The sequence below is a fragment of the Xenopus laevis genome, chromosome 6S (assembly GCF_017654675.1).
Source record: "Xenopus laevis strain J_2021 chromosome 6S, Xenopus_laevis_v10.1, whole genome shotgun sequence".
Lineage (NCBI taxonomy): Eukaryota > Metazoa > Chordata > Amphibia > Anura > Pipidae > Xenopus > Xenopus laevis.
The window spans coordinates 93,327,032-93,338,261 of record NC_054382.1 but is presented as its reverse complement, the minus strand read 5'-3'; the positions used below and the strand labels follow the sequence as shown (position 1 = coordinate 93,338,261).

Genomic DNA, 11,230 nt, shown 5'->3' with positions numbered 1-11,230 from the left:
ATTTTAGTTCCTTGCTGAACATTCTGTAATAAAAACTTGGTTATTTGGTGCAATGTCGTTTGCTACTAATTCCAGTTTATTTATTGCCACTGAATCTAGTATAACATAAAAAGGTCTCCATTGTAATCCCCACTCTCTCATCATGAAGGCGTCTGTAAAGATTCTTTTAAATAATGAAAATTATTTTTTTTCTTGTGTTTCATTATTCTAGCTAACCAAAAGAAAATATAATGTGTGCCCCATGTACTCTTGTCAGACTGAATGATTACATGATGGTGCTCTAATCCCTCCAGAAACCAAAAATAGAGTCAGCAATAACTTGCAACCCAGTAGTAGGATCCAAACCACAACTAATTACAATACAAAATAATGCTGTGTTGTTGGTCCTTAAGCGCTAAACTACACGGGGAGAGTTTGTAGGATGGTGTTGGATAAATAGATCACATCCTACATGTCACATGTAGTTGTATGGGGCACAATAAAGTGGGACTGATATAAAAAAAAGATTTGCCATCTGATGCAACATGCCTATGGGATGCGTAAACAAACCACATCATCCAACTTTAACTGATCCAACTTAATATTAGAGCTATGAGGATCATGTTTTGTAGGATCCTACAAAATCATGTGCTTTTGCGTGATTTTGCCAAAATTCTTATTCACTCTCTCGTCATATTACGTCTAGACTACTGTAACTCTCTTTTAATTGGCCTTCCCCTCCAGAGACTGTCACCTCTCCAGTCCATAATGAACACTGCTGTGAGGCTCCTACACCTCCGCAACCGCCCCTCCTCTATCTCGCTATTCTGTCAATCCCTGCACTGGTTTCCACTACCTTTCAGAATCAAATTCAAATTAATGACCCTGACATTCAAAGCACTTCATAACTCTGCCCCACCCTACATCTCTGGAGTCATCTCTATATACTCACCCAACCGCTTACTACACTCCTCTACTGACCTGCTACTCAACTCTTCTCTCATTACCTCCTCACATACTCACATTCAAGGCTGCACCTCTCCTCTGGAACTCTCTCCCACGGTCTGTCCGACTTTCTCCCAACCTTTCTGCTTTCAAGTAATCTCTTAAAACGCACTTCTTTCGAGAAGCCTACCCTCACTCTGCGTAACTACCAAATGCAACACCACATGCAGTACCACATTTTTCACCCACTTAATTCGATCTTGCCCACTCCCACACCTTGTGTATTACTCCCTTCCCTATAGAGTGTAAGCTCTTTTGAATTGGGCCTTCCTCACCTTTTGTACCAGTATTGATTGTGATGTTTGTTACTCCATATGTTCTATGTACATAATTCATGTGATTTAGTTGTATAATCACATTTACTTTACAGTGCTACGCAAAATGTTGGCGCTATATAAATACATGTTAATAATAAATAATAATAATTATGTTGCATGCCAAGATCAGATAAAATCTGACCCACAAAATGTAACGAAAATCTCCTGTTTAGTTCAGCCCTTAATGTATGCTGGAGTGCTTCTACCATAATAATATACCTGTAGGCCCTGCAATTATTAATTGGGGACTCTACTAACAGCATAGAATAGCTAGTAAAGTTTTGGCCCTTTGTCAAGACTGATTATGCTTAACTGGCTGAAAAGGATTAAGTGGTGACATTTCAGGCCTTCCTAGGTCCTTGGTCCCAAAGAGTTTTATTATAACATGCAGTGCAACCTAATCATGATTCCCACTTCATTATTCATTATATAAAAGATCCCTTTTAACCAATCTTGGCTTTTTAGAGAAGGCTCCAGTATAATTTTTCAATATAACTTTTACTGCCGAATCTTCAGTTCTGCTCATCTCCAAGATTTGGCAATGCTGTTCCAGTCTCCTCTCAGAATCCTTTGTTCTTCAAAGCCTCTTAGTTTCTTGCCTCCTATAAAACAGTTCTGCCTTTGTATAGACAAAGCCAAGTGATTCAACAGTCCTTGTTTGAACTTGGTGTTCTTTCGAAGAACCAGATTTTCATCTGGTTTCATCTATTTTTCATCTGTTTACAAATACAAAGTTTTTACTTTAATTTCTGTTCTTCATTTACCTAGACTAAACAAATCTGTTTTAGTCCGCCCTCTTCTGTGTGCACTGTGTTTTGGGATGCAAAAACACCAGGCTAGGTCTATGGGAAGCATATTGTATTGGGTGAAGATCAGTTTTGAAGAGAGAGTTACCAATGCAATATACTTTTCATAGACTATATGGAAGACAGTACAGGAATTATGTCATCACAATACATAGTTCCTTTATAGCATAATTTTCTTTTGAGTGTTATGAACCGAATCATGTTGAGCAAATATTTATTGAAGAAGTGCATTTATGTCAAAGTTCAGATACTCTTTACCTAGGGTTACCAACCAGTTGGTATTTGACTATTCAATCACCAACTAGGGCCAGGACTCACCAACTAGGGCCAGGACCAGTACAGGTATGGGATCCGTTATCCGGAAACCCATTATCCAGAAAGCTCCGAATTACAGAAAGGCTGTCTCCCATAGACTCAGTTATAATCAAAAAATCCAAAATGATTTCCTTTTTCTCTGTAATAATGAACCAGTACCTTATACTTGATCCAAACTAGGTTACAATTAATCCTTATTGGAGGCAAAACCAACCTATTGGGTTTAATTAATGTTTAAATGATTTTCTAGTAGACTTAAGGTGTGGAGATCCAAATCATGGAAAGATCCCTTATTTGGAAAACCACAGGTTCTGAAAATTCTGGATGACAGGTGCCACACCTATATTATAAAATTACATGCAGTGCCCTTATCAGTAAATTTGTAATTACTCACCCCTTCCTCTCTACTTGGACTGTTCCTCAGCTTTTTAAGTGCTTCATCCCTGCTCCCACACATACAAACACCCATTCTCTGCCTCTGATATGGCCATTCAACATCCTTTGATGCAGCCACCCCATCCCATGGCATCACCTTCCCTTTCCTAGAAGTCAGTATTGCTACTGCAAAATGCAGCAAGCGTTATATTGCTAGGTACCACAACAAAACAAAAGAGAGCTAGATGAACACACATCTGAAGGGCAATGGGGAAAGGTCATTTTATTGAGCTGGAGCCAACACTCAATAGGCTAGTCCGACATTCGAAGTCGAATTCGAAAGATTTACTACGATCGTACTCTGATCATACTTCAAAACGAACGATTCGAACGATTTAATCGTACGATCGTACGATTTCACTTCGACTTCTAAAAACGTAGCCAAATCTTGGCTATATGTTCTAGGAGGTCCCCATAGGCTAACATAGCAATTCGGCAGGTTTAAGGTGGCGAAGTGTCGAAGTCGAAGTTTTTTAAAGAGACAGTACTTCGATTATCAAAGGTTCGAATAATCAAAGCATTTTCACTTCGAATCGAAGTCGAATTTGGCCTATTCGATGGTCGAAGTACCCAAAAATTACTTAGAAATTTTAAGTTTTTCAATTCAAATATTCATGTAGAATTCACTTCGACCCTTAGTAAATGTGCCCTATAGTGTATATTGTTTATTATTGTTATGCCCTATTTATATAGCAGCAGCATATTCTGTATCCCTTTACAGAGATTACACATCCTTCTCACACACTATGATTGTTGTATCCAGAGCCAGTTAACCTACCAGTATGTTTTCCACACCTCCCAACTGTTTTTAGAGGGATAGTCCCTCTTTTCACAGCTCAACCCACAGTCCCTCGTTTGTACTGGAAAGTCCTGTTTTTCTCTATACTGAACAGCTAGAAAAAGAAACAAAATTTCTAACTTAATTGGCTTTTGGCAGAGAACCCAGAACAGCCACAGCAGCCGATAAGATACTTTTGTAACAATTTTGAGAGAAGCAAATAAGAAATTGTAACAATATACAGGTCCCTTGGTAGAAGTTAGGCTCACAGCTTAAAGGGCAATTCACCTTCATTAGCAAAACTGTGACAACTGAAAGAAAACACAGAAATATGTTCAAATTTTATAACCTGACAAATTTTGTGAAATGAACATGGTAATTAGGGGGTGTGGCCACAATCACCACGCTACTCGCTGCAACTTTTTTGTCCCTCTTTTTGGGAGGTATGTGTTTTCTGCTGGAGTAACTGGAGAAATCCTACATAAGCATAGATAGAACATACATATTCCTTGCAGTTAGTGTCCTGGCTACTATTTCATTTGGTTTTGCTACATTAAGCACTTTCTCAAGGCTATAAGTGAGTGAATATTGAGTCTACGCCTTCTAATAGTCTGTCTATTGTCTGTGCCATAAATGCACAGATATTGTCATATACCTGACAGCACAGATTAGCTTGGCATATAGTTGACTTAAAGATTGCTACCTTAAGCTGGCCACAGACACAAAGATCCGATCGTACGAATCAATGTACAATCGGACTTCCCAATCTCCCGACCTGCCACTAACCATTCAGATTAAATAAAGTAGAAAAGATCGCAATCGTACGAAAGTTAAGTCCGACAAAGCTGGTGACAGTCCCCTCTGAAAATCATACGATCGGCAATACATGCAGAGATATTATCGGCAGCCGACAGAAATTTTCTAACCTGTCTGATCGACCAAACGACCGATCTCCGCCAGACAAAAAATTTCTGGACTCTCCACACACGGTCCGAAAATCGTACGAATCCTCGATTCGTATGATCAGATCTTTGCGTCTATGGCCAGCTTAAGAGATGTCATTGTTGTAGAAAAAGAATTGGCATCAGACATGCCATGCGTGTGAAGGCAACAGTTAGATTTTCTAGCTATATGTGGTCACTAATTACGTAATAAATAACAGCAATTCCAACAAGGCCACTGTCTGCAAGGATTTGCTCTTCTTGAGCTTAAATGGTTTTCCTCTGGGTACTTTGATTTCATCCCACACTCCAAGACTATACAAGACTCCTTAACAGAGTCTTGTATGGTTACTAGACTCCTGATATGTGATAGGCACAATAGTTTAACAATCTAATAAATACTTTGTAATTTGGCCATGTTAGGAGGGTGAGACAGTCTGATCATTATACCTCATCATTTCCCAGTCTGGAACATCACTGGCTCATATTTGACCAGCGGTGTTGATCAACTGACAGGCAGTGTTTACATGGTGGTTTTAAACAATCGTTAAACAAATATTCAGAGACCTCCATCCAAATCATTTGTAGTATCAATTGATCACCAACTCTGCTGCTAAGATTAGAGTCAGATGAAGCTGAGCAGTTTAACATACATTGCTTCCTCCCCTCATTTACTAACATCTATAAAGTGTTTCAATATGGAATTATCATGTGGAATATATTATTACATATTATTAAAACATGTATTTTTCATGAAGGAGCAAACAATCTGGTGCATTGTTCAACCCTCGAGAAATCACTTGGCCTTTTGTTTTGATGCAGTGATTTCTAAGAGGTCACTTTAAAGATAACTGAGGCATTACCACTTCTACTTGTATGTATTGAAATGTTCTCTTTTTTGGAAACTCAGCTTTAATGTTAAAGTCATGTTGTTGCATGTAATAGACCCATGACATAGCATACCAATAGGCCCAAACCAATGCATGGAAAATTGAGAGTTTATATTGAAGCACTTTTATATATTCAACTATGTCTACCAGATATTTACTGGCTTTGAATTTGTGTTAAAAAAGTAAAAACAGCAGATTGCATTTTTCTTCTTCACTAATGTGTTAACTCACAATATAATGTCTTCTAATAACCTAGGAAAAGAACCAGAGCAGACATTGCAAACAAGAATTATACCTCTGCTCCCACCAAGAGAACCTCAGAAGCCATCATATCCCCAAGATCCACAACAACCGAATATCCCACAACAACCTGTGATACCACAAATACCTCAGTACCCAACACAGCCTAAAGTAACAGAACATGCAGCACAACCAAAGCTACCTCAGGAACCAAGTGTCTCAAAACCACACCAGCAACCATCACAACCAAGGCAACCTTTCTTGCCAGATTCTGTTTTCACCATCCCTGTGCATCCCGGAAGGGATGGCATCATTGTTGAGACTGGTGAGGCTGGACCCCCAGGAAGAATGATCAAGACTGAGTCAAGACAGTCTCAAGGTTCAAATGGACTGGAAAAAATCTTAAAGTCAACAGGCTCAGCAACAAAAATACTTAAGTCTGGATCTGAACGTCCTCATGGTGCAGATGGGCAACAGGATATACCAGTTTCCAAAGGATTTGCAGGAGCACCAGGTGAGATGATTAATTAATTATTCCATTTAATTATTCCATCTTTTTCATTTTCTCTTTCCGTGTTTTGCAATGAAACATTATGTATATTATGTGTGTTATAGGATGCATTCACAGAAAAGTAAAGGCAGGCACTGAAACACAATTCATAGTCAGTAACTCACTAGTATTTTAAAGTGCTCAAGCCCTTGACCCTCAGGGAGGGAAGTGGATGAAACCAAAAGGATGCTAAAAGTAGTAGTCACACTGAAGATCACCAAAACAGGCCATCCAAAAGAAGCAGTAAACAAATAGAAAATCCTTTATTTATATCATTATTAAAACAGCCTGGTGTAAATATAAATTTGTTTTTTACTGCTTCCTTTAGATGGCCTGTTTTGTTAATCTTCGGCATGTCTACTCCATTTCATATCCTCATATTATAGAATGGCCAATAATTACCAACAATTCATTGGACTTCATTTTATTATAGTTGTTGAATGATTTGCTTTCTTCTTCTGACTCTTTCGAGCTTTCAAATGGTAGTCCATAAATATATTTTTTGTTATTTATCTTTCTACTCAGGCCCTCTCCTATTCATATTTCCTTCTCACATTCAAACCACTACCTGGTTGCTAGAGTAATTTGAACCCTAGCAACCATATAGCTGCTGAAATTCCAAACTGAAGAGCAGCAGAACAAAGCTAAATAATTTAAAAATAATTTAAAAAAACACAAATAATAGAGACCAATTGTCTCAAATACCACTTTCTATGTCAGACTAAAAGTTAAAGGTAATAGTTTTCAGGCAATACATTTTATGTGAGCCATTAGTCAAAGGCTTCATGTGGATTACAGAGCAAAGCAGTCAGTGGTGAGTTCCCTGTGTGTCCTTAGTCAAAGCCTCTATAAATGCAACACTGCTATCAAATCATCTCTTTAACATATTTGTTTGTTCTTTTTCAGGATATCCACAAAAAAATGTAAATGCAAGAGGTAATGTCATTTTTTGTCAACTGTAATTCTGTAACCCAGATGATTGTCACTTAAAACTGTAGTTGTCCAATAAATGCCATCATATATGGAATAATATGCCCATCCTTGTCTTAAAACACCTATTATTATTTCTATCACCAACATTTTCTGATTATACATCAGTCATATGAGTTCCTTCCCCAGTGAAGTTTACAACCAAGGTCCGAATTATAGCTGCAAGCTAAGGATTGTTTTCAATCATCCAGGCCATGTTATATATATAGTAATAAATCAACTGGACTTGCTGTATGTTTTTCTTTGAAGACCTTGAATTTTGCCAAGTCATCCAACTAGCTTTCACAATTCAGAATGGCCTGTACAAATATTTGTGTTTATATACCCTGAATTCTTACTCTAATCAGCATAATCTGTTTAGTATGACCAGCATGGGATCAGAAACCTCATGGAGGTGAAGTGTTGATTGTATTAATATGATTAGAGCTATGAGGTGTCAAGGGAGAGGTGCTGAAAAAGCATTGTATGTGGAAGACAAAAGGTATTGCACCCCCCTGTTCAAACTTGGGTTTTCCATTTTTACAAATATGGCTTCTTTGACCCCTCAATTGAACCAATCCGCCTCCCTATCCAAAATGGCTTCAAATTTATTCCAGGGTCAGACTAGCTGGCCCAGACCTGCTCCCCTGGCTGCCCCATAAAGAGCTGCTGTTGTGCCGTGTCGGCGTTTGTGCATGCGAACCAAGGCCTGGAGTTTTGAGGTCAGGAGGGGGCCCCCAGGGACTGGCAGGAGGACCCTTCATTTTGCAGCTCCCTGTGGGCCCCCAAGACTCTGCTTTTTCCTTTAGATGTAGATAGAAAGCTGACCAGTCCTGACCAGAGGAGCTGGCTCTTCTGTGTTTCGCCATGTGTTTGTGTAACGGTTGTTTCGTTTCTTTCACATACAAGTCCGAGCACTCCTCACTGCACTTCACTCTTCTTATGCTTTTAAAATATTAAAAACTGTAAACTGACAGATTACATTTCTATTTTCTTTTTTCTTTTTAGATCAAGCTAAAAGACCCGGTGTTTCAGCATCACAAGGTAGTTCCTAAGATTTGTACATGTTCTTCTACCTATATAGGGCATTGTGTATTGTATATGGTGTATTATCCCTTAAAACAGGGGGGATTTCCAGGACATATATCTAGAAAGCTAGAAAGCAACACTGTTCAACACATTTGTTGAATGCCCTTGTTATTTATACTGTATAAAGGTTGCCCAAGTAAGGTTTGCGTTAGCCTTTTCCAAACTGGCCAGTGGCTACTAAAATGAGTCTTTTCTTTTGGCACTGCAATGAATAAATGAGTTCATAATGTTGTTCTCAAAAGTTATTCTTGATGGACGTGTATCATTTTTTTCAACCTAACTTATTACGATCATTCATTCAAAGTTGAAAATACATGTTCTGGCTTACGAAGGAATTACAAACATTTTTGGGCTGATATGTTTGGCTTCTTGTTTCTGTCTTGACTGTTTGTTGATTGCTAATTATTTGTTTTTTTTTCTTTTAAATAGATCTTTTTAACATACCAGCATTTTCAGAAGCACAAGGTAATACATAGTGTGCATTTAAGAGAAAGAGACATATTTATATAGTGTGTAGCCAGGCGCATTTCAGTCAGTAAATGTTCACAATGCAGCCCCCTGCCCGTCGCGCTTACCTTAAGATTGCAGACGGGGGTCATCGCTAGCACAGAGAGCGAAAAGATGAATTTCCAGTTTCATAACCGAAAATTCAGCTCTTAAATGTGCTCACCTTGCCTCATGGCAGAAATGGCCCTGTGTGTAGCTCTCTGAAAGTTGGTGATACATGGGATGCTTTTCTGATGGTAACCCCCCTCCTTTCCTCCCATTGACCCCAACAGGAAATGCCTGAAAAAATACTGTACTGAAACTGCCAGTTGAGTGCATGAAAGGCACTCAACTGGCTCAACTAGTACTTTCAGCCTATTTATATTGTGATAAAGCATGCAATATTATGCTGGCTCATTAGGAGATTAAAGCTATCTTAACTTCACAATGGGTTTCTAATACTGTTGGTTGAACCCTATATACTTAGCGCTCAAAGTCCTGTGGGCTAGTTACTCTCATAGGCCTGCACTGACACCATGAGTTCATAAGAAATAGAAAAGAAGTGGTTCTTCTCTCCACAAATGAATCTGAAGTGTCCAACTGGGGGTTTCGCTAGTCTTATTCTGGATCAAAGTGTGTTCTGCAGAAAAAAATATGTTCATATACTGTATATTCATGTGAACCTAATATATATGAATTCCGAATAAGCCCAATAGCCCAAAAGATTAAAGTGTATAATTAAAGAACAAGTGCAATCTGGCACTATAAGTACTATAATTGCCTATAAGTTTAGCCCATGTCTCTGGGCTGCTTTAGGAATGCAGCATAACAACTAATCTGCTCTCATAATGTATATCCTACCCTTAGCCTCTACTAGGTTTGCCACCTTTTCTTGAAAAAAATACCGGCCTTCCTATATTTTCATGAATTTCCTCTTAATAACATTGGGATCAAGCTTAATTTTTACTGGCCATGCCGGTAAAATAACGGGCAGGTGGCAACCCTAGCCTCTACCCAAGTCTGTCAGTGGACCTGCCAAGTGCCATAGATCTGTTTATTTGTGATATAATGTCATAAAGACTGGCCAAGTAAGTGGTCTTATACAATGATCTGTAGGAAACCCTCATAGATATAGGACCGATGTAACTCTGGGCTTGTTGTAGGAAATGTTTCGGGCAGTGGTATTTGGCTTAAGTCTTTGTAATGGATTAAAGGGGTGGTTCACCTTTAAGTTAACTGTTATAAAATGGCTAATTCTAAAGGCCCCCCATACACGGGCCGATAAAAGCTGCCGTGCAGCTTATTGGCCCGTGTGAGGGGTCATCCGACGGGCTTCCCCGATCAATATCAATCTCGATCGGGCAGGTTAAAAAATCCCTTCGGATGGTGGCTGCATCTGTGCATCTATGTGGTCCCGCAATCCCAACGACCGTATCAGATCCATTATGATCCGATCGTTGGGGATAGCGGGGAGAGATCCGCTCTTTTGAGGACATTGCCAAACGAGTGGATCTCTACGTCTATGGCCACCTTAAGAAACTATTCAATTATTTATTTTTTATAGTTTTTTTAAATATTTGACTTCTTCTGACTTTTTCGAGCTTTCAAATGGGAGTCACTGACTCCATCTAAAAAACAAATGCTCTGTAAGGCTACAAATGTATTGTTATTGCTACTTTTTATTACTCTTCTTTCTATTCAGGTCCTTTCTTATTCATATTCCAGTCTCTTATTCAAATCAGTGCATGGTTGCTAGTTCATTGAAGGTTAATTCCTAAATAAACTCTTTCTATAGTTAAATGACATATGACCATCAAGGAAAATAAAATGTAAGTAAGTGATGGACTTTGTTTTATTTTGCAGAGAATCTCAAAGTATCCTTTTCGGAATCACAAGGTAAAGATTGTAGGTATTATCAGAATTACAAAGAGACTGAGCCCAGCTACATATTGTTATAGTGTATTGACCTTAATAAAACCTCAGTGAGGGTAAATACTCCCGCGGGTTACGCAAACTGATTCACTCATTAGTAACGTTAGAGTAGAATTACCTTTGGAAACGTCTGCGGAGAATTTTTTTCCCTTTTTTGTCTCTTTCTAATACTGTTACAGAGCTCCACAGTCCATGACTGTTCAATGAGTAATCGTCTCTCTGTTCTTAGATTTCTTGGTGAAGTGTTGGAAAATAAAAAAAAAAAAATCAGTGTTTTGCTTTATCTCATCATTGCTGGGCAACAGTTCTGTACAAATTCTACTGCCAGTTCTCACACGCAGCCGGTTCTTGTTAGTTTGATTTGTCATTTTGATTGCAAAAAGATGATTGCATTGGGTCAGAAAAGGGAAGATATGTTAATTAGCTTCACCTCGTTTTAGTCATGTTATATACTCATATGCTATTTTTAACAATGCCTATTCAGGGAAACGTTCCTAA

At 38.6% G+C, this 11,230-nt stretch overlaps 1 protein-coding gene across 4 annotated transcripts in view; it reads left to right on the top strand.

Annotated features, from left to right (window-relative positions):
- The window catches only part of emilin2.S (elastin microfibril interfacer 2 S homeolog), a 79,401-nt gene that overhangs the window by 52,562 nt on the left and 15,609 nt on the right, over positions 1 to 11,230 (top strand). For 3 of the 4 annotated variants that reach the window (NM_001097085.1, XM_018268526.2, XM_018268524.2), the window contains 5 exon segments: positions 5,723 to 6,220; positions 7,163 to 7,192; positions 8,234 to 8,269; positions 8,744 to 8,779; positions 10,664 to 10,696. In NM_001097085.1, the coding sequence (NP_001090554.1) occupies positions 5,723 to 6,220; positions 7,163 to 7,192; positions 8,234 to 8,269; positions 8,744 to 8,779; positions 10,664 to 10,696 (633 nt within the window). 4 annotated transcript variants of the gene reach the window in all.